General features: G+C 40.0%; 1 protein-coding gene across 2 annotated transcripts in view; it reads right to left on the reverse strand.

The window, feature by feature from the left end:
* Positions 1-981: 981 nt before the first annotated feature.
* SPATA6 (spermatogenesis associated 6) overlaps positions 982-24,685 on the reverse strand; it is a 29,306-nt gene continuing 5,602 nt past the window's right edge. The window contains exons 4-14 of one of the 2 annotated variants that reach the window (XM_083742464.1): positions 23,731-23,772; positions 21,322-21,446; positions 19,342-19,422; positions 17,750-18,025; positions 16,633-16,720; positions 13,630-13,670; positions 10,434-10,615; positions 5,054-5,153; positions 4,424-4,548; positions 1,724-1,914; positions 982-1,329 (exon numbers count right to left, since the gene is read on the reverse strand). In XM_083742464.1, the coding sequence (XP_083598590.1) occupies positions 1,743-1,914; positions 4,424-4,548; positions 5,054-5,153; positions 10,434-10,615; positions 13,630-13,670; positions 16,633-16,720; positions 17,750-18,025; positions 19,342-19,422; positions 21,322-21,446; positions 23,731-23,772 (1,232 nt within the window). In that variant the 3' untranslated portion in view covers positions 982-1,329; positions 1,724-1,742. Of the gene's footprint in view, positions 1,330-1,545; positions 1,915-4,423; positions 4,549-5,053; positions 5,154-10,433; positions 10,616-13,629; positions 13,671-16,632; positions 16,721-17,749; positions 18,026-19,341; positions 19,423-21,321; positions 21,447-23,730; positions 23,773-24,685 lie in introns of those variants that run through there. The other variant, XM_083742463.1, reaches the window with a different exon arrangement.

The raw sequence follows: 24,685 nt of genomic DNA on the forward strand, positions 1-24,685 counted from the left end.
CTGTCAGTTTTGCTGAGGGGTGGTATAAAAATACTTCTAACGGGTTGGACTCCGCTGGCTGGCCAATGGTCGAGAATGATGAGAGTTCCAATCCAACAACACTTTCAGGCCTGTAAGTTACCTGCCCATGCTTTAAATAAATAAATCGACATCTGACAAAATGTAGATGTCTGTACAGAGCTGGCAGAGATAGGAGACTTTCTGAAAGACACAATATAAAATGGAGATAGGCAGGCGGTAATCTTGTGCATTGCGTACCTCTCACACTGTTTTCAGATACAGTACATCTGAAACCACCTTTGGGCATCTATTATTTCTATGCTCTAATGATATCAGTATTCCAAAAGGAGTATGTTTACTTCTTTCCTTTCTGAAAAGAAGCAGAAGCCAAACACCCCTGCCTCTATAAATTTCTGAATGCCTAAAGAGCAAGCAGCCTGCCCTTATTTGTTAGCATGGGATATACTCAGTGGAAGGCTGGAAAGGTTTCTTCTCAGGGGATGTTTCAAAACTGCTGGTGAACATTTGGTGGCCTTTAGAAGAGAGATGCCCGCTCTGCCAATGCCGCTCTGCCAATACATCCCTTGAGCCTGTAAGAACAGACTCCAAATTTGATCAGTTTGAGGTGCAGAACATTCATAATGTTTGCATTTGGGTGGGTGCACTAGCTGATGTGCTGGAAGCCTTGCTCTTTTTCATATCCAACAATGCACTGATATATCTCTGATGCAGTCTGAAAGGAAACTGGGTCCTGTTTGATTAAGGGGTGATTGGGAGCAAATATAAGGGAAGTGATATACTGCTAACCTAATTAAGCTAAAAGAGGATTACAAATAGAAGCATAATGATTAAAAAATAGCAGAGGAAGATGTAGTCCATCAGTGTGCAGAAGACTGCCACAGTTGGCTTACTTTACCCATGCCTGACAACAACAATAACAACAATTTCGCAGACAAAAACAAACACAAAAACCACATGATATTTACAACAAAATATGGAAGGTCTATTGTTCACATGACAATATTTCAGGTCTTATAAAACAATTCTGAATACTGTATTAGGCTTCTTATGTTCACTCTCCCTCATCCCCAACTCTCATAAGTCCTATATGTGGTGGTGGTGATTCCAAGTAGGCATTATCATTATTATTGGCTGTTTGTATTGATAATGAATGCAATCTCTGTTCCCGATAGCAACTTCCTCACTATTCACAACAGTGAACTTACACAATCATCCAGTACACAAAGGTCCATGGCTTCCCCACCACTTGCCCAGATACCCTTGCAAGATCCACAGATTTTCAGTGACATGCTGAATGATATAACACCCCTGAAAAAGTATTGGAAACACATTGCAACCATAGAACAACTGTTTCCACATGTGCCTCTATCAGTGCTCTAGGTAAGACACATACCTACATGGACAGCAATGTAGTGGAGATGTGTGCAATTTATCCTAATTCAATTGGAAGCCAGATGCTTTAGAAATGGGGAGCCAAAACTACTAACATGCCTATAAATCCCGTAAACAAACAATGTACCCTACTTAAAGCCCTCCAGATTTTATTTATTATCCTGTTGAGAGTCCCAGCCTCAGAATTTCACAAACTCATATAAAAACAGAGAGAGAGAGAGAGAGAGAGAGAGAGAGAGAGAGAGAAACATTTGTTAGACACACAACATTTTCATTAAAAATATTGATTTTTTATACTGTTCATTTTCACCTGCATCACTATCAGGAATTTATTTATTCTTTGATTTTGATCCAGAAGCTTTTCGGTACATATTTCGATAGATTTTCTGCAGACTGTCTTCAAAGATTGCTCTGTGGGGTTTGCTTTTATATTCTGCAGCTTGACTAGTCCAATAGTCGTCATCATCCAGTTGAACCATGATGCTCTGCCGTATAGATGAACTAGCAATACCAAAAAAAACCCCAAACACACATCAATTAAAATGTGATCTTTTGAAAAAGGAAAAGAGTGAATGACATTTATTATTTGATTACTCTTTAAGTAGCATAGGCACTTGAGTGAAGCCTACAAGGTTTGTTTACACAGCTATTTCCAAAATAGACAGTATTAAAGAAGACCTGTCCTGACTGCACTTTCTGAGTATACTCTACAGATGTTTCACCTCAGAAATATACTTCTATAGTTTCATAAATATGGAAAGTGACTGTTCAGTGTCGTTTCTTTCTATGTGCAGATATGTTTGTATTCACTTGTTTAGTTTCTGATACAGTCACTTTGTCAATCACCTCAATATCTATGAGCCCAAGATTATTTTTATAGGTTTTGATCCACCCAGTCTCCAACATGCACCTGGTGGCTTCTGAGCTTTCTCTTCATGGTGAAATACAGCACCACTGAATTAAGTTACTATTTGGACAGGGCCGATTATATTGGTTTTCCACAACAAGCACTCTGATAGACCCTAGCCACATGCCTGCTATAGTCACCTACCCTAATAGTATGGAATGCTACCTTGCGAATAGTGGCTCCCAAGTCACAGTTTTCTACACTTTTCTCATAAAAAGAGAAACTGGTCATTTCAACTGGTCATTTCAATTAGATGCTGGCTCATCTCCTGGATGGCTTTCACTGGTCAAGATAAATATCATACCTGCTTGAGAGTTGATTGTGCCCTAAGAACCTTGTCAGCATTTGAGTGCAAGACCCACTGCTTGATTCAAATACCAAGTTTTCCATAATTCTGTCCTGACCTCTAATCTAAGCAGCAGCTTGGAACTTAAGTCAGGCTGAATGCAGATAATTTTTAAATGTAGGTGATAACTTGCATCACAGCAGGCAGCATATGATTTATCCTTTAGATGAGAGACAACTGGATTGACCAGCAGATTAGTTTCATTTTGCCCTGAGGGGAGCAGAGAAGAAGCCGATACAGCTGCTTCTAAACTGTTGTATTGTCTATTTTATTGTAACCTTTTAATTGTTGCTTATTGTGCCAATAATCTTATGTAAGGTCCACCTATTTAAGGCATATTAATACCATAAATAAATAAAACAAACACACACATATATGCATATTTCGTGGATGCTAAAGTGGATGAGAAAAAGGAACTGTTTATCAGTGCTATATAGCCATGTAATGGTCCTTTTAAAGAAGACCATGATAGAACTCCCTGACTTTAGCTTTATATTTGAAGCCCAGCTGACCATGTACTACTTATTTGTAAGGTAAAATGCAGTGAATGAAGGCAGAGCTGGAGCACAGTATGAGGAATAGCACCCATAACTCTGGTTCCATAAAATCCAGACTTTTTCACCTAGAACCACAGTCATCATGACAGTCTGAGATAGGCTCATGAAAAGCGGCAGCACTTCCTGTGATTTCCACGTCAACATACTGACAATGTCACACTTTTTGAGTGTGCTCACTTTTGGTGCATGGCCATTAGTCATCCCATCCTCATAAGAAATTCAACAGTGGAACGGACATAGCTACATCCATGTTAGAAAAACGTCAGTCTGCTGCCTTAACTGGAAACTATCCTGACAAGCTGAGCTGAAGTGAACTGGGGATTACATGCACAAATCATATTAAGAGCAGGGTAGCTGCACTCAGCTCCACTTTCGGAAATACCTGTCATATACCTGTCACATGCTTTTGTTCCATCTCCTTTAGAGTCCCACAAGTTCCTTTCAAAGTCACTTGCACTTTAAATATTTCAGCATCACGGACCTTCTGTGCAGTCCCAATGGTTTTCAATCATTTACTTTAGTGTGAACATTTGGTCAGCAAAACTACATTCTCCTCTGAACTATGCCTTGGTACGGTTATTTATGAGGACGCTGGCAGACTTCAAGCTGTCAGAATGTCCTTGAGTCCCTTTTTTTATCCCCAACTCTCACGACTGCTCTACAGAATGTGATGAACCCATCAATGCCCAGACCCTACTTGCATATGACATTTCAAAGTCCATCGTTTTCGCTAATGCTGTGGCAGTAGTTGTTGCAGATTCTTTATTCATGCCTGTAGGTCCCAAAATGATCCCCGTGTCCCAAACTATCACCAGACATATGCGCATAGCTTTGCTTGTACCAGCTGACAAGACGAGGCTTAGAGTATGAGAGGCAGGGGAGGTGTTGACAGGATAGTAAGAGAAGCAGCCCTGGCTTCTCATATTATTCTGGCAACATGAAAAGGAAGAGAATATCGGCAGATTAAATTAACAGACTTAAGAGTGCCTAAGGTTATGATGGGCTGTGCTTCAAGTGTAAACCAATTCTGTGCATGGATTGGTTTAGAAAGTTATACGAGTCTAGTTCACTTGTATAATTTATTCCAACTGCAACAGGCATAGATAAGGAGTATTTTGGTAACAATTGCAGTGACAGCAGTGAATGGTAAAGCTAAGTGTGGACTAGAACAAGGGGGTATAATAGGAATAGGAGCTTTACCTGCTCTGAAGATCACTGTGGCTTAAACGGTCTCTGTCTGAAATGTCTTTCTTCTTATTGGAATCTTCTGTCTTACTAGAGTCTCTTGACTTAGCAGAATCATCTTTTGACAAACAACTCTCGTCCTAAGGAATCAATACAAAGATGATAATCTCATGTGACTGAAAAATGTAGTCCTTTAAAAAAAGAAACACAATTATATGTATTTTTATTTCATTAAAAAAATTAAATCTTGATCAAAATGAACACTTAACAGCCATCAGAGACATGAAAACAGTGGCAATGCAGCGTAAGGTAAGCAAATTACTGGCTCTTCCACTGACATGTGAGGAAGGGATGGGAACGAGAAAAAAGAAAGGTAAGGAAGAAAAGGGAGCATCTGGAAATGGGTGGCCAGAGGTTACGATGTGATCCTGTTGAGGACCCAAAGATACAATGGGTTTCACAAAGCTATTTGTACATAAAGACATAATGTCATGAATAGTTCCATGACAGTTACAATGTTCAATGGCAAAAATTGTTCATATATGTTATAAAAGTTCTCCCCATGTACTAACGAAAGGAAACATTTTTTTAAAAAAGCGGGGGTGGGTGGGTATTTTCTCTATAACACTTTAGGGGAAAACGTACAAAAGTTAGCCTTTGCCTTGCACTGTGAGTCCTTAAAATATTTCTCACTCGTTTATGGATCTCTTCTCCATTTACTGTTGCACTCCAGCCAGAACGAAACCTATAATCAAAAGAGAAAAAGGGAAGATTTTAAGTTATGGGCACTGTTTGATCTTTAGAAATGGATACAAGGTCAAATGGTTCTCTCTTACGATGGCCTCATTTTATCAAGTGTAAAACTTACTGTTAATTCCAGTAACGTATAGTATATATTCTGCAATATATGCTACATTAGAGGAATATATTAAGCAAATATTGATTTCTGCATATTCATTATCTAAATTTCTAAAATACTCAAAAAAGAAAATATATATAAGTATTGATGTTTACTACATGATGGGGCAAAGAGATGTACAGCACAATGCTAAACATGGTTACGAAGCATGATTTCAACATGACTTTGAAGCCAAGTGTGCTTCATTTTCCAATTATCTGATGCATTGTATTTGTCACAAACTGAAGCTTCCTGTAATTGTCACAATATTAGCCCCGAGAGGGACAAAGTGAGGACTAATATCGCCCCTTAAAACAAAAAAACCCCTGTAAATCCCTATGGACATTTCTTTAGTGAAATGACAAAATAATCCACTAGTGTGCGCTGTGGCATAAGAAATGTTCACACACCTCAATTTTCTACATTCAAAAATTTAGGTATTAATAAAAACAGTATCAGCTCCTTTTTAATTGTCTAATTTTAGACATAACTATAAAACCTAATCCACACTTTAAGCCATTACATTAATATTTACACCACCCAAAGTCACCATACAACAAAGCTAAAGCTAAAATTTAACACCCATAATCTAAATTGAAACCATTTTATGATGTGCAACTCCTACTGGAGTTATTCTCTGAAGCTCATTTTCAAAAAGCAATTTCTTAAAAATATAAATAAACAGAATTTCTAAAGCATAAAGACTCAAATAATGCTTGTGCAAAACCACCAACTTCTTACATATGGGATTAAGGTGTTGGTAGTTTCTTGCAGTGCTGCCAGAATGGTCGTATTATTTTACTCTGACAAAACCAAATAAACTTCTACAACTGTATTCTTTGTCATACTTCCAATTTTCCTCGGGACTAGCAAACATTCTGCAGTTACATCAGTTTAAATTGTTTATCGATTCCAATAGATTGTATAAACACTTTGGATATATAGCTCGGTGACCTAGAGTAAGCCAGATCAATATAGAACTACTCATAATTCATTTCAAAGATGCTATGTCGAGAGCAATCAACAGAACAAACTATTTTCTGTTGTAATGTAGCTAAAAGCATTTTCCCTCTTTTATAAGGACTTTTTAAAAATGCTAAGCAGAGTTGTATTTTTCAGCAAAAAGAATCAAAGAACAAATCCAGAAATCTTATCAATGTGGCCAATCTAAATTTTACATATTCATACGGATAAAGTAGACAATTTAAGTGAAATCCTATTCATGTCTACTCTGAAGTAAATTCAAAATGAGTCTTACTTGCAGGTAAGTGCCCATATGACTGCAGCCTCAGATGTACAAAAAATAAGATTTGTCCACATGGACTGTTTAAATAGAAGCTTACCACTCTATAGTTTGCAATGGGTATGTATTTTCAGAGACAGCATTTCTAGCAATAAATGCTCAAATCCTCTATTTGCAAGGAATACTAATGTATCTCATATCAACAAAGTTATTATGGGAACATTCTGCAAAAATCATTTGTGGCTCTTAATGTAGTGCTTTCCCCCTCCCATAGTGTATCACAACAAGAAGTGCAATTGCACTTCTGTGGCTTCCATGAAGAATTTATCAGTTTCAAAAGGCAGAGGATTTGTGCTGAGAGGAGAAGGAGGAAAAAACATACAAGGACAAACTATCACAGGGTAAAAATCAATAAAGTACTATAGTAGCAGATGCATATCTACTGAGCAAGCAACTATTGTAGAAAGGGTGGGGGAGAGAAGGGGAGAAATTGGTCCATGGATAACTACAACTGCAAAAGTGAATCTCTGAGAGCTTACCAATGCAATTATGCTCATTAACAAAACCAAATTTAATTTAAACGTAATATGGCCTAGCAAGAGTCATTCAGTACACAATGAGTACTTTTAGATGCCAAGAAATTAGCCCTAGAATAATCCAACAGAAGACAAACCATATGAAATCAGAAACAATGCAACAAGAATTAATTAGATCAAACAGAGATTAGATAAAATGAGGTTGCTCATGATTCCCCCTCCCAGTGAATTTAGCCCTCATTTACACATTAGGCTGGGCTTAAGGAGTGAACACAGGAAATGAAGACTCCCTATGTCTGCTCTCCCATCCTTCACTTTGTCCCATAATCCTAGAAAGGAAAAAGATTCAGATACCCTTTCAGGTTCACCCTGGTCATTCTTGCCAGAAAAAGGGATGTCTGTTTGTAATTTTCTTTCTGGAGGTAAATGCAGTTGGGTGTGTGGGGGAAAGAGTGCTGCTAAAAAGAAAAGCTTTTTTGCAGCTTTCTATCTCCCTATCAAAAGCACACTACAGCTTTCCAAGTTAAGTACAAAATGTTTACATACCAGCCTGAACACCTGTATTTAAAAGAGTTGCTCATGGCTCAGATACTGGGCCTCCCCACCAAACTATTCATCCAGAAGGCACTGCCACACCACACCCAGTGAGGAGGAAGATAGCCAGTGCCTCCCCTTGCCACAGAACAATGGACACTATGATGGAAAAAATGTTCCCAAGTGCTTGTGGATATCCTGCGCTACCAAACCAGCTCTTGGAAAGTTGTATGAACAGATCACCTCTGGAAAGCATTAAAAACAGAAATGGAGGCTGCCAAACCTACTGCCATTTCAAGTAAAATCACTCCATCTGTTTTGACAAATATTTCACAGTAGTCTGAATATGAAAGGAAGTAGGTTAGAGCATCTGGCATACAAAGAATGATGTGGTGAGCATTACAATAACCAACCTTCTCAAGAAACACTTTGGAAATCTATTGTTCTGACCTACAGCAGACAAGATCAAGTCTTGATGAACCATATCAGACAAGTTACAGAGGCCAAGAGTAACTGCTCGTGATGAGCTGCACCTTTCTGTTTCTCTAGGCCAGCCAGGCAGTTTTTGATACCTGTCAACTGCAGAACAGACAAGGTCACATCACGCTGGGTGAATCAATCCCCAAGATATGCAGTCCCTATAACGACAGGAAACTGTAAGCCTTTCTCTATGCCTGTATCACCTCGTAGAATCATTGGCACTCTGCTCACAGCTCCATCTCAATGACTGAGATCTGTAGCCGAGAGAATCCATTTTCTAGCTTACTGAGATGTCTATACGCAAGATGGATATCTGTATCAGACTGCCTTATTTCTAGCTCAGACTCTTATTGTCTTCTAAGGCCACGTCTTCACCTCAGTTGCTGCTATTCAGAATCAGCATGAAACAAAGAAGAGCATTACATGCTTGTTGTGGGAAAATCTTGAGGCAGGACTCCTCTTAGTCCCATTTCAAACACAGTCCAGATTCATCAGTAGGGACCTTTCTAGCCTCTCCTTAACTAGAAATGACTCAGAGGTCAAGGAATGTGGGATTTCGTTTGTCATTTTTCCCGTCTCTTAGTTTAGTTCAGGAAGCAAAAAAAAAAACAAAAAAAAAACCTACAAGTTTCACTATCCCTGACAAAAAAGCCAATGCTTCCAAGTCATTTCTAGTTAATGGAGATGCAAGAAAAGTGTTTCCTGTTGCTAGTTACCTTCCTGCTTTGTTCTGCTTTGTGCTGGTGGAGAGCTTGGGGGAAAAAAGATTTTGTATTTTTACAGGTGAGCTGGGGGTAGTTGTCCATTCTTGGTAGAAGTTATGTTCCAACCCATAGTCTCAGCCAGAACCTCAGGTACCAACTGAGATGGAAACATTTCTAAAATGTCTCCAGGATATGTCTCTTTGCAGTGGGGTCTGGGCCTGTTCCAAAATTGGCATGAGGCACACTGCAGGCAGTGTAGACACTTCCCCAGGAAGCACAACACTCACCATGACACCTCAGGAGTGATGAAGAAGTAGCACTGTCACCTTTCATTTGCCACATCTGAAGCTCCAGACATGCATACATGTCCAGAATGAATAGCAGAATCTATTTTAAATCTCACAATCATTCAGGAGTTTTGACAAAGAGAAATGAATAAATTCTGCAAAACCATTTTGGAACAGAACCAAGTGCTTCCACCATTCCTAATTCCTCTGCAGTCTGTGTCAGATATCTGCAACACAATCATAGCAATTCAATTCAGATTAACTTATATAACACCTTTCTACATTACAGTGCCCACGGCACTTTACAACCATAGAAATGACAAAATGTACAGAAAGAGTCACATTGTAATATTTTGAATGGTTACGGAACGACAATTTTTAAAAACAAAACTAAAGAATCTGTTTTGCATGTAAGATAATATCCACAATGTAACATACGTAATGTCACCTCATCTGTTACAAACAACCAAGACAACACCAGCAAAAATACAATAATACAAAACGCCAGAGACCAAATGCAAAACAAACATTCCACTATCCAATGGAATCTGCCCACTCACAACAAGGTGCCCATGCCACTCAGACCACTTCCATAGAGAGCACATTGCCATCCACTCCAAAGAGTCAGGATTAATACGACTGTAACTGACACTGCAGACCTTGGTGCCATAGCATCAACAACAGGGAAAGAGTCACAGAACAAGAGCACTTTGGCTCAAGCCCCTAGCTCAAGTAGCTCTCAAGTGAATAAAATACCTGCAAGGTGGGAGAGGCAAGACAGGCAAACACAGCTTCCAGTGTCAAGGTGTTTCCCCTTGGTCTACCCTCCCCACCAGCCTCTTGCAGTCAGAAATGCAAGTCACTGACAAAGCTGAGGGGAAATTTGGAATGTGACAGATGACATATAATTGACCTGCTGAAAGTGGCTGACTGTTTTAACCCTCAACACTGAACTGAATAGTACTGTACATACAATGGGAATTAAAGGCATTTATGAAATGAAGGTAACAAAGTTCCCCAGCTGGACTGTACCAGTAGGAGTACTTGAATAGGGTCAGCTGCTTTGCATCTCAACTCTGGAATATCTGCCTTCAATGCCAACTTAATATGCCAATTAGATGCCAATGTTGCCGCATGGCTTATATATCACTACACGGGCATACTGCTAGAGACACTTCATCCTAAGATTTTAATTATCACCATACCAGAAATGTGCCAATACGCCAACAAACCTTAAGTTGTTAACCTATCGGTAAAAGAACCAACCACCTGAAATACTAAAAATACAGGTAACACTGAGAAGACAGCACATTTGTTTAGATTTTGTGGATAAATGACATTACCTTTCTCTAAGAGACAAGCAATTAAACATAGGAGTTGAGTAATACTTCTGCAGTTGTGGAGGTGCTGAATGCATTAGCGGTTGAGTTGAATGGAGCTGTCTACCAGCTATACTCGAAATCAAGTGCTCATCGTAACTGTGAGAAAAACTATGAAGGTCTTTATCAGAATGTGACCTGGTAGCCTGCCGGAAACAAAAAAAAGAGGAGCATAATTTTTAATAACGATAGATAGTATGTTTAACATCTTGGCTATACTTGAGTACTACAGTACTGAGTATCGTAGTACAATGAAAACATTGTTTTTGTATATTAAAACTCTGAAGCAGCAGAAATAGCTAGAATACTACAAGAAAGGAATCACAGTCCTTTGCATCCTAAATGCCATTTCTCAGGTCATCCACGTATCTGAAATTTCCACTTCAGATTTTGAAAATTCTGGTGACTGCCTGAAGGATGTTTTATTTAATTTCTTCAAGGTAAGGGGTTGTTCCCAGCATATTTGTCTTATTAGTGCAAGGACTTCCATTTGCACAACAGGCCTTCCTCTCTTCTCCCTTTGCAAATTGAGAGCAAGCAGGGATAGAAGAGAGAGGGGAAGTTCCACTGCATAGGCAGAATTGTGCTAATGGGATGACTGTTGGATACAACCCTAAGACAAAAGTGTTGGCCATATTTAGTAAAATGTCACAGTAAATGAGATTCTACCAAGATTTAGATGCAATGAAAATGAAATAACATGCCTTCAAATAAAATCCTTTTTTGAGATTTAAGCAATGAATGGCAGGATTGCCCAAGTCAAGATAGAATACAGTGGTGCCTCGCAAGACGAAATTAATTTGTTCCGCAAGTTTTTTCTTCTAGCGAGTTTTTCGTCTTGCAAAGCACGGTTTCCCATAGGAATGCATTGAAAATCAATTAATGCGTTCCTATGGAGACTGCTTGCCAGGCTGGCGGTGCGGAGAAGGGCTTTTCTCCCCACCGCAAGCCTTCAGGACAGGTATGGGAACAGAGGGGAAGGCACGCAGCGCTTCTCCTCTGTTCCCGGGGCTTGCGGTGGGAAGAGGGTTTTTCCTCCCCAGCGCCAACATTCAGAACAGCATTCTGGATGTTGGCGGTGGGAAGGAAAACCCTCCTCCCACCGCAAGTCTTCAGGACAGCCATCCCAAGGCTGGTGGGGGGAGAAGGTCTCTCCGCCCCACCGCCAGCCTTCAGAGCAGCCATCCCAAGGCTGGCGGGGGGGAGAAGGGCTCTCCGCCCCACCGCCAGCCTATGGAGAGCCTTCCGAAGCCTGGCGGGGGGAGAAGGGCTCTCCGCCCCACCGCCAGCCTTCGGAGCAGCCTTCCGAAGCCTGGCGGGGGGAGGAGGTCTCTCCGCCCCACCGCCAGCCTTCGGAGCAGCCTTCCGAAGCCTGGCGGGGGAAGAAGGGCTCTCCGTCCCACCGCCAGCCTTCGGAGCAGCCTTCCGAAGCCTGGCGGGGGGAGGAGGTCTCTCCGCCCCACCGGCAGCCTTCGGACAGGTACGGGAACAGAGGGGAAGGTGCGCAGCGCTTCTCCTCTGTTCCCGGGGCTTGCGGTGGGAGGAGGGTTTTTCCTCCCCACCGCCAACATTCAGAACAGCATTCTGAATGTTGGCGGTGGGAAGGAAAACCCTCCTCCCACCGCAAGTCTTCAGGACAGCCATCCGAAGGCTGGCGCGGGGAGAAGGTCTCTGCGCCCCACTGCCAGCCTTCGGAGGAGGTCCGAGGACAGTGGGGAAGACGCGCTGCGCTTCCCCGCTGTCCCGGAGATTTCCTTATGGGCTTTCGTCTTGCGAAGGAAACCCATAGGGAAATTCGTTTTGCGAAGCGCCTCCAAAATGGAAAACCCTTTCGTCTAGCGGGTTTTCCGTCTTGCGAGGCGTTCGTCTTGCGGGGCACCACTGTATAAATTTTAAAACAGTGTGCTTGTCTCAAGGTGCCTAACTTCAACATATATCTAAAATAAACACATTATAAAAACAGTTTAGAAAAAGCAAAAACAAAGCAGAAACCTCTCAAGCCACAGGCATGCCAGAATGTAAACATTTTGAGCTGGCATCCATCAGAGAGGAAGCCAGACAGAAGGATCTCCCAAAGTTCCACAGCCCTACGGAAGTGAAGCCCCTTGCCTGTGTCACTGCCTACTGAAATTTGGATGGCACTGGAACACAGTAAAATGGCCTCTTCCACAAGAACGTATGGGAAGATACAGTTTCTTAAATATTTTGGGTCCAAGCTGCTCAGGTCTTTAGAGGTGATAACCGACCCTTAAAATTGAGCACAGAAATGACTTAACTGTCAAGGAGATTGAAGTTTAGGCAGATTTACTTTACTCCAATCATCCCTGCCAAACTCCTCCAACTACACAATATTTTCACAATAAATGAGGGGAGTAGCTTTCACGACACCTTCTCAAACTGCAGTTGATGGAGCAGTTCTCCAAAACCAGCATGGAAATGCAGCAGGATAGCAGGAGGAAGGATCAGTCCATCACTTTTGTGCTTGTCCACTTGGTAGAAGGCACAGGGGTTTTTGTTTTTATTAGTCTGTTAGAGGGCTAGTAACCTGTGTTTTCATGCTGGTCATAGAGAATAGGACTTCTCGTCCTCCAATGCCACCATGGAAACACAAGTGATAAACCAGGGAGTAAATATTTTTGCAGGCTTATTCACAAGGCTGTCCTAAGAGCCACTATCCATGATGGTGAATTGATTGTGTCTAATAGATCATTAGCAAGCCTAACCAAGTCTACTCAGAAGTAACTCCTACTGAATTCATTGCGGCTTAGTCCCCAACAAGTAGAGTTAGGATTGCAGCCTTAGTTGTGAATCATCACCTGAATCCTCATTTATAAAGAGGTCACTGACACTGGCATAAGTCAGTGTCCAACAATCAATGTATGCAATGACATTTATCTTGAGAAGAGCTGGGACAGTTCTTTGAGTTAGGACTTGGAAAGTTGCAGCTGACAATACTTGGCTAGAAAGATTCATCTAGGCAGCTTCAGATTTTACGTGTTCATTGTAGCAGTCATTTTTTCCTCAAAATTTGTGAGGCTGTCATATTTTAACAACGCAAAATATAGAATTGTCAATGGTAAGGAAATAACATTATACAGCAGGAAGCCACTCAGCTCATCACATTCAGCTTTAATTATGCAACGTCCTTTTCAGTACTTACTTTTCGATTCTTGGGTCTATAACTGCCAAGTAGGGTAGGATCTAAAAAATAAAATAAGATAATGTCTAATTTGCAAATTCGAGTCTTTGCTTTTAGAGTGCACATTTATAATACCAATGTTCAAAAAGTCCCCAAAGTATTAGTCCTACTGCACCACCTTCAACTGCAACCTCTGAAAACAGTGGCTTGTTTGATTACCACACAGTATTAATGGTAACGGAGCACATAAACTGTTTGGACAGTGAAATAATTTAGAGTTTGGGACATAATTAGTTATTCAAACCAATGTGTCAGTCTCTGGATGCGTGAATGCTTCAGCAGTGTAAAACACTTGGGATAAAACAAGATACTTCCATTGAAATTATCTCTGCTGAATAGATTTTCCACATAAGACAACTGCTTTTCTGGTTCAATTTTTCTGGGATGTGTTAATCTTCCTTCCATTCTTCAAATGAAGCTCCTTACAAGAGAGCATCATTTGGGAAATGGACTAAATATTCTCTTATAAGGATTTTTCAGGACCAACAGGAAGCAACTCCACAAAAGGGTCCCAGAAAATTAATAGGAAAAATAAGCACAATAATGTTTGTTCTAGTATCTAAGCCTTCCCTTTTACTGTCATGGGATCTTGTTAAGAGTTTTTCACCCCATGGCAGGTCTGTCTTCCCAGTGGAAAGAAGGATTCTGTCTTCTTTCCCCCCTGCTCCATGCTCTCCTACAGGCTGTTGTCATCTCTATTCCCTTACAGAAGGGGAAAAAAAACCCTGTCATCATTTCTTTCCCACTCTGGGTCCTTTTAAGTAACAACCCTTCTCCCTTATAGTCCCACTGGAAGGTCAAGTCCCACTCTTCTGCATGTACATGCAGAGAGAGAATCGATTTCTATTCCCCTAGCCTCACCAACTCTCTCCAGGCCTCCTAAAAATCCACAGATTTATTCTCCTTCTTTTCCCCCAGGTCCCCCAACTTCTAGGTGACCTCATTTGTTAACACCAGGAGCCACAACTGAGCCTCCACACTGGAGCAGCTGGGAGGCAGCAGCAGAAATGAGCCGGCCCTATAAGACAGGTATAGGCAAACTCGGCCCTCCAGATGTTTTGGGATTACAACTCCCATCATCCCTGACCACTGGTCCTGTTGGCTAGGGATGATGGGAGTTGTAGTCCCCAAACATCTGGAGGGCTGAGTTTGCCTATGCCTGCTATAAGACATCAGCAACATATTACTAAAATCTCGCTGGAAGCAACCTAAAGCCAATACAGTACTAACAATCAACAACAGCTTTATTTATTAGCTTACATTAAAATTAGCATTTATATGTATTTCCATCCAATTTTCTGACCAAAATGCTGCTTACAGGTATAAAACCACATATACAAGAATATTAGAAACAATGTTCATTTTTTTTAATTAAAAAAACCTCATTCATTGGTAATTATTACTTAACACAGCACAGAGGTAAAGAAGTAAGTTCACAACAAATAGCAATGGATTGGGTCTCTACTGTAACACCTATTAACAGGAGTCACAGTATTAGGCTGCAATTCTATACACCTGAGGTAGGGAACCTCTGATCCTTGGGACTGTATCAACACCACACTCCCCGCCCCCAAATTAATAGGTGGTATTAATTGACTTGGATAGAAAAGGCAAACTTGCAGTTAAAATGCATGAAACTAATTGGCTGCCTTAGTCCTAAGGTCTGAAATGTATGTATCAATAAAATAATGGGTCACCATATCAAGTAAATTTGGACTTGTGGATCAACAAACAAAAAAGGTTGGGAACCACTGCTGTAAAGGACTGCACAGCAAAAAGAATTACATAGGACCTCTTTTTCATGTAACTGTTAGGTTCATGGGCCACTAGGTTAACACTGAAAGCCTGTGGACGTGTGGGAGAAATTCCTGTCCCAGCAACCGGTATACAATAAAGTAACTCTGACATTTTTAAAAGATATAAACCTTGCTGCATGAACTCCTCTGGCATGACTGCAAGCTTGTGACATGGGAAAAAGCCTTGCTGGGCAGCCTCCATGCCACTCAGCAGAACAGGGAGAGAACAGGGAGAGAAATTCTGGGTACTAGGAGAGTTAACATGAGAATGATGTGATACACCAAAGTTCAAGCCACACTGCAAACAAGGATGTGGATAATATTATCTTACGTGGAAAAGTTCTTCTCTCAAGCGGAACAGTTCACAGAGGGAAATTGCGTTCCACCCCGGGGATGATCTACAAAGAAAAGGGCTCTCTTATCTGATGCTCTACCCTGAGACTCTTAAACAATAATTGAGACCTCGTTTTTGATCCCTAGAGACTATGACACACAAACAAAAATCCATATAAAAGTATGCACAAATGCCAAAAACCTAACAAAAATGTTTCAAAGCAGTATAGTGCCTTAATTGCAAATGAACATGACAGGTGGTAACACTGCAAGAGAACGCTATATGGAATTGCAATGGCTTTCAACACGGCTTTTCTCTAACAGGTTCCAACTCTAATCCATGGATTACTGGAAGCAACAGAGCAGATAATCCAAAGGGTGTAAATGGGAAATAAGAGATCATAAGCTCAGTGAGACTTCCTGAAAACACAGTCAGCAGTGAAGGCTGACTTTATAGGAGTATGGGGTTGTATTTTTAAAGTCAAGTGAGAGATATGAAACACAAAATGTCTAGATTGTAAGGAATGAGGCAAAAAGACTTGTAGACTCCCCAGTCAGGAAGATGGTACATGTCAGCAAGGAATACACAAGTAGTATTTGTTCCTGTTAAAACACTAAGATCTTTTAGAATTATCTCATCACTAGCAATATTTACAAAAATGTGCTATGCTGTTACCAAGAATGTAAGGAATCAGATACTGTGTTAAATACCGAAATTTTTTACGAAGTAGAACACAGACAAAATTCAGGCCACTGTAGCAATTACACATTGTAAAATATAAACATGTTTATGTCTATAATTGCACACATCTTTTGTATACAAAAAAGTACTTACCATAGGTTGTCTCAGGCCAAGCATCTTTTATATTGTCTTTAGGACGGCACCAAGTAAAAACATCAGGTGAAGCAGACAGCTGTTCTGGCTGAAAATTAAATAATTTCTTAAGTGTTTTATTTATAGTTCAAAATGTGTGCCTGTATGCAGTGACCCAGTTTGGGCATACAAACAATGGTTTATTGTTCCATGCATAAGTGCTGGACTCATGCACTCCTCCCTACCCCACAGCCTTGCCATAAGGTTAGTCGCTTATGCTTCCATTGCTGTTTAATTGCAGCTTAGTTTTACATCTGAATCCTAAACTATGATTAATCTAAGGTATGGTTTATGGAAACAAGCCAGCTTCCTGGTTTGAAGTTGGCTTGTTTCCATAAGCTGCAGTTAAGACCAACCACAGTTTGTCTAGGTTCAGACATATCACGTAATTAAGATTAGCTAAAAACAGAGGTGCAAGCTATTAGACTTCCAAATTCCCAGCCCTGCCAAATTATCATTACCTCAGTTTGTCATACACACTTGTTTGTCATTATGTCTGAATAATGCCTTTTTAAAGTGTCTATTGAAAGAATCAAAGACATTACAATTTACACATTACATGATATTTAGGGGAAAAATAGTTGGAAATCCATTGGATACACTTTCAAACCCAGAAATATGTGTGGCCTGAGGCCTTCATTTGGCCATGCACATCATACTCCTGGTCAACAAAATCATGACATTAGACATTTCTCCAGAATATTTTTTTTTTTTTTTAGTTTTCCTTGTTTTACAAAAGTAGCCTAATTAAAACACACACACATAAACATAAGGGCTTTAGCCCTTTTAGAACTTTCAGCTACTATCAAGTAGAATTTATACAACCATTGTGCTATCTAGTGCAGTGGGGAAATAGACACACAAATAATTCAACATGGCACTCATGAAATAACAGGTTCTTTGTCAACTGCCAGCATCAACAAAAGAACTTGAGTAGTGCTTTATTTTACATTTAGAGCGCTTAGGAGAAAATAAGCAGCCACAAAGAGAAAGAGCTGAATGAAAGGCTTCTTAGAGTAACTGTGAACAGCAAGATTTGCTCCTGGCTTAAATTGGAATTGCTGTAGGGCATACATACACGTCGAACTACAAATGGAGGTCTATCCGATTCTTTTCTGAAATCAAAAGGTCCTAGGTCTAGATGGGCCAGGCGTTGTCTAAGTTGCTGAAGCTCACACATTCGCCTTTTGGTGTAAGGAGATGGAGATCGAGAAAGAGAGGCTACTGTGGGCTGCTCATACGTTTTTGCTGCTAGGCCCTGCCTGTTTCTCTCAAGTGAGGGAGGATTCTTTTTTGGTGACCTTATCTGTGGCATTCCATCTTTGGATGAACGTTGCTGCTGGTCTAAGTTATCCTGAATTGAAGAGAGTCAATAAGAAAGAATGAACGGCTTCAGAGAATATGTCCGCACTATCAATAACACAGCATTCAATAATTATATTGCTTTTAACACACAAAGTCTCCAGAACAAACTTCAAAACCGCAAGATCACACACAGCTTCATTCTTGGAGGTGTCTCATTCTTCCCACTCTCTGCTTCTCTTCTATTCTTAGTTCACCTGCCCTACAAGAACATTGAACCATCTTCCACCGCCTAGAAAAAAGAAACACTCTGATGCTCCTTTCAGAGGAGTTTCCTCCACCATTACAGTGGTACCTCGGGTTAAGTACTTAACTCGTTCCGGAGTTCCGTTCTTAACCTGAAACTATTCTTAACCTGAAGCACCACTTTAGCTAATGGGGCCTCCTGCTGCCGTCGTGCCGCCGAAGCACAATTTTTGTTCTTATCCTGAAGCGAAGTTCTTAACGTGAAGCACTATTTCTGGGTTAGCAGATTCTGTAACCTGAAGCGTATGTAACCTGAAGTGTATGTAACCCAAGGTACCACTGTACTGACATTGGCCTACTCAATCAAGAACAGTGTATTGGTGGTGGTCCAAAGGGTGGTGGTCCAAGGAGTATTTTGCCTTGCTTGCATATAGAGGGGTTGCATACACAGGAGTTGTCAAACATTTTGGGGACCTAAAAATTGCAGATAAAGAGACTAGACCACAGAATGGTGAGAGCATGCCACTTCATTAATGGGTTAAAAAAGCAACCGAATCAACCACTGCTGCACTCACTCTGAGAGAACCTATTTGCATCTCTCCTCTGTTCAGAACAAATGGAAAAGTGGATGTCCAGTCCTTCCTATCTATGAAATATGAGCATGTTCAAGGCAACATGTTCAATGCAGAAGAAGTTAAGGCAGTGCCAACAAGAAGTGAGCAGGAACAGCAAACAGTGTCTTGTGAATGGTGGACTTTTGAGGAGGCATACGATACCCAGGATCTTTTGCAGGCACCATTGGGGGTACTAGTGCCAGCAGGTTACCCTTGGAGTAGAGAGTGTCTAACGCCTTTTATCTATTATTATTATCATTCCTCTAAAATATTACTTGCCTATCTTTCATTGCTAAATACTAAATTCTTGGGTAAACACAGATTCTTGTAGCAGCCACTTTTAGATTCACTTATTTGCAATGTTCAGGCTGCCTTTTACTGAACTTGATTGAAGATGCAAATCAAAATTTCTGAGAAACTTTCATAAGAGGAATTTCACCAAAAGAAACAATCTAGCTATCAATACTCAATCTAAAAATTAAAGTGCAGATAATTAAGTTATGCTAACCTGCTTTTGAGCTTTTTCTGAACGTAACAGGTTTTCAGAAATAAGACAACTTGTGAAAAACTTCAATTTTGGTGCAATTCCCTAGAAGAGAGACAATAATTGAACATCAAGCTCCAACTAGAGAGATAAAGGGTATCAAAGAAGTAAATGTCACCTACTGCAACAAACCATTCCTAATTTTAACAGTTTCCTTTGTTAATTTCAGCCTTTAATAAAGATAATTAGAAAAGACAGAACAGCAATGGTAAATGTCAAGAAGATAACATTTGCATTTCTGACAATTCAATTACTGATGATTATATTGCTTTTGTACTACAATTAAGGTCTGCCGTTTATTTCAACACATTGCTTTGTCAAAAGCATTTAGAAAGATTTTCATGGCATGTTACATATCACTAATTAAAAGTCAAGTATTGCTGTACAACCTTTACTCACATCACTTTCAAACTTTTTGATATGGACAATGGAGACATTATGATATGCTTTGTTTACACAAAACCTACATTTCCCCTATGTTTGTTTGCCACATCTTAATGCTGGACAAAGGAAAACAAATTATAACAAACTCCTTTTACATTTTCCAAAAGTAAACACCCCGCCCCACCAGCAGTGAGGGCAACATCATGGTTATAAAAGAGAATATCAGGCAATGCCTGTCAACCAGAATGACAAGCTGCAGATTTTTGCATTTTCCTCCCTGTAGCAGGCAGAGGGTGTAGCCACTGGAAGAAATATGTGGCACAAGAAATACAGGGGAAGTAGCATAGGATTTGCCATATGTGGGGGAAATGTTTCCTCCTATTCCGTTCCTGTTATTTGTGTCCAGTCTTTATCCTCAGCCTATATTGTGTCCTTGCCCTAACTAGACTTATTGCAGGCAACTTGCACTGATATCATATGAAACGAACTGCACCAAATGACCCCATATGAAGAAATGGGTGTTAACATGGAATTTCGTAGCACACTCACAACTCAAATAGGAATCTGCTGAACTAATAAAAATGTTTGCTAAAAGCAGCCATTCACCAAAGGATCTGTAGGTAGCCAATGAAATGCCATTTTAAAAAAGATACAATAAAGTGAAATCTATGTAATTATAGATCTGTCAAGATATATTTTGTTCCAAATACAGTAATGGAAATAATTGCAAAAGGTAGGAATGGAATAGAGAAAAACAAGTTTTGTTAAGCAGCAGCAGCTTGGCTTCTATAATAGGAGTCATTCCTCACTATTATGGGAAGTTCATACTGCTTCCAACTACTTATTCATCTAGCTCAGTACTGTCCACTCCTTAGTGTTTAGGTGGGTTTTGAAAATATTTTTGTTCAGGATTGCTTTTAATTAGTGTGTTGAATATAGTCTTATATACTGCTATGGCTTGCTGTGGTACATTGAATGAAATGTTGACATAACTGTGATTATGCTGTTATTTTATACAGTTTTAAATACATTTCAACATTGTAAGCTGTCATGGGAAAATACCATCTTTCAAATGGCAGCCAATAAATTTATTAGATAGATAAACAAATAAAATATTTGACCAACAGAAGCTTTCCAGGGTCTTGGGCAGAGGGACTTTCTATACCGAGAACCTTTTAACTGGAGATACCAGATGAATCTAAAGCATGCATTCTGCAACTGAACTATGATTCCTTCACAGAAGACCATTCTTGTTTATAGCATGTGGTGGCAATAGTCAAAAGCATATCACCCAACCAAGTCGCACAGCAACAAAATGTCAGAAAAATTCAATTCAAATAAGCAAGAGGAAGTTTATGCTCTGTGAAACAAAATGTACTGCATAGAACAGTACAAATGGATCAGGCCTTAATTCAGCGCATCTCTTAAACAAATATCCCCAAAGCCTGGACACTGTATCATATATTGTGATAATGTGGATCTTAAATAATCCACATTGTATATGGAGCATATCAAAGTATTGAGCAATATTTCAGAGTAAAGAACAATTTCATCACTTACTGTAAAACCAAAGGCCTTCTTCATTAAAATTTCACGAACTGACCCTCGTTGTCCAGTGATTGATTTAGGAGCAGGGAAAAGGAAATCTCTTGTGTTTTCCTCATAAGTGGCTAGAATTTCTCCCACTGAAAATAATAGTTATACATATGATTGGGGGGGTAGATATCACCTGCTTTCTCTTTTTTATCAAATATAGGCAGGCCAGACTGTATACAAAAAGGATAACCCAATCAAAGTTAAGCATTTTTTAATCCTGCTAATTTCAATTGAAGAATTAAATACAGACCTATTTTTTCCAACTAAAACCAATGGGTTATATTCAACTTTATACATACCCACTGAAATCAATGGATTATCAAGTTCTGCCTCCAATAGGTCTACTCCCAATATGATTGACATGGAAAATTATCCTAAAGACTATTTAAGCAATTCTACTAGTTGTGCATTTGCCTTCTGAGCCGATACAACAGCAACATCATACAAGAACTGGAAAACCTGTTGCAGCAAAGTTTCTAGATGATGGGTTGGGAACAGTATTAGAAACTTGATTCTTTCCAGAGCCTGAGCTCTGTGTGTGTGTGTGTTTGTGTGCTGGGGGTATACCGGTAAGTCAGATTTAGGGATGGGGTTTAAGTTTAAGTTACTATATTGCAAAAAATTAAATTCTAGAAATGAACACTGTGAGACCTCATAAGAGAAAAGAATCATATAAAAATCAGGTGTGGTGTTTTTTTCTTTGCAAAGATACAGGCCTTCAAAACATATTACACATATAAACACATAGATTTACATAGGCATATAGGTTTTCCGGCTGATAATGGCATTTTAAAAAGCAGATCAGAGCTATCAGGAAAAAGCAAAAAATATAAATCTAAACTAATTTTTTTTTAATCCATTCAAGAAAGCTCCGTTTAAAATTTATGGTCTCAAATTTTAACACATCAGCAAAAAAGAGCACCTTGTCAAAACAATCCAGAGCAAAAGTAATAGAAGGTTATGTTGTGTATTGAACATAATTGGTTATTAGCAATGTCTGTGCCTGAGAAGGAATGTTGCTTGTAAGTAGATACTGAAAAATAAGATTAATTCCCAGTGCATGATTGGATAATTACATAAATAGACAACAGCTGCGTGATTGGCAGTTCAGTTATCTATGTAAAATTTATTTTTATCAGTTTAACCAACCTTACAACTACAAAATAGACTATCAAGAATTTAAAATACAATACAAAATTCCACAATAAATCAAGTTTGAAACAATCTTTCAATCAAAAGTGCCAATAAAAATAACCCAGATGCAGCAGAATGACAGCTCAGACATCTGAAAATCGAAGCGACTCCTGTTTGTCAACCACAGGCTCCTAGTCTGCTAATTTAATTCTACCAGAGGCAGAAGGGCAAGGAGATTTTCAGGGTCCCTTTTTCAATCTCTACCCCCCTGCACCAGGTCCCACAAGAGAATCCTCCATCCACCTGGACATAGAGGGCTGCACCTCATGGGAACATTTAGATATTGGGTTCCACTGAAAATATTCTGGATCCAACCAAATGTAAACTAGTGATTGCCCTAAAAAATTTAGCCCACCAACAAAACAGACTTTTGAGATCCAGTGTGGTGTAGTGGTTAAGAGCGGTAGTCTCGTAATCTGGGGAACCGGGTTTGCGTCTCCGCTCCTCCACATGCAGCTGCTGGGTGACCTTGGGCCAGTCACACTTCTTTGAAGTCTCTCAGCCCCACCCACAGAGTGTTTGTTGTGGGGGAGGAAGGGAAAGGAGATTTTTAGCCGTTTTGAGACTCCTTAAAGGGAGTGAAAGGCGGGATATCAAATCCAAACTCCTCTTCTTCTTGCCTTCCTGAAACCCTGGAGAGTATTAGCCATAGGGATCTTATGAGGGAGAACATTAGACTCTGCTCCCCCTTGCCCACGTGCCAAGGCTCAGATGGTCAAGACACTCAGTATGGAGATTCATCAGACATTTTACAAAAGTGGTTTAGAAAGGCAGTTTCTAGTATATCTGAGGACTAAAATATAAATGCACCTGTGTAGGCTCTGCACATGAGGAAACTGCAGAGTGAAAATCATAGAATGATAGAGTTGCAACTATCCTATATGGGGATCAAACCTGCAACCTTGGCGTTATCAGCACTACGCTCTAACTGAGCTATCATATGGACAAACACAGGGAGGTAGCAGGGAAGAGGCCATCATCTTCCCTGGCATAAGGATAGTGTGTATTGTGATTCTATGCAACAGTGGAAGATCCACAGATAAGGAAGGTTTATTACGCTGACTCCAATTAGTTGAGAACTATGCTGTTTGCAACCTGAGAAGCAGAGTCCTCTGCGATATGTTAGGCATTCATGAAAATTTCTCTAAAAAGCTCCATAATTCATGAATTTATCAATACCTGGAGGAACAGTTTGTATTAATTCAAGTACTGTTGTGTCACCTAGGAAAAAGGAAGAAAACTATAGTCAGAAGTTGTTTTGAGATGCAAACGAAAAGCTTTACACCAATTTAACTTTCTCTAACCTGAACAGAAAAGGTTTGAACAATTTTGATGAGGCAATGATTAGCAGAGATGGATATTGGACACATTAAGGGGGAAATAGTAGTGAAGATACTAGTTTTTGGTTGTAAGAGCAGATGGGTTGACTGCTCTGACACTTAATATACTTTTAGAGCTTATCATACATCAGATAATCCAGATACATATGGTACAACAGCTGCTTCCTGAGGTTGTTTAAGCGAAATCTTTATTCCTGCCATTTTGGAGGGGTAACAGGAAGAATGCCCTTTGCTGGTTGTTCAGTTGGCTGCTGTTTTCCACCAGTTATACAGTACTGAAGCAGACACTGGACATGCACTACCTGAAGAATAACATATGTAGATGTCATGGTATGTGGCAGACAGTCAAAACCTCCTGCATCCCTAAGACTAATATTTGAGACACTGTGACAGTATAACAACCTTGAAGTGTGAAGGTAGGCTCAAATCCTCTAGTGTTCTGATTACAATATGTTTTGCTATCATAAGCATATGGCATAGATAATTTCCATATTTAGTGACATTTAATTCATAAAGTTGACACCTGCTCAATTAAAAGTAAAGGTAAAGGACCCCTGGACAGTTAAGTCCAGTCAAAGGTGACTATGGGGTTGCAGCGCTCATCTTGCTTTTCAGGCTGAGGGAGCCAGCATTTGTCCACAGACAGCTTTCTGGGTCATGTGGCCAGCATGACTAAACTGCTGGCACAACGAGGCACCGTGTCAAGTGCCAGAGCGCACGGAAATGCCATTTACCTTCCCACCACAGCAGTAGCTATTTATCTACTTGTACTGGTGTGCTTTTGAACTGCTAGG

Source organism: Podarcis gaigeae (genome assembly GCF_964106915.1).
Source record: "Podarcis gaigeae genome assembly, chromosome: 6".
In the NCBI taxonomy this organism is placed as follows: domain Eukaryota; kingdom Metazoa; phylum Chordata; class Lepidosauria; order Squamata; family Lacertidae; genus Podarcis; species Podarcis gaigeae.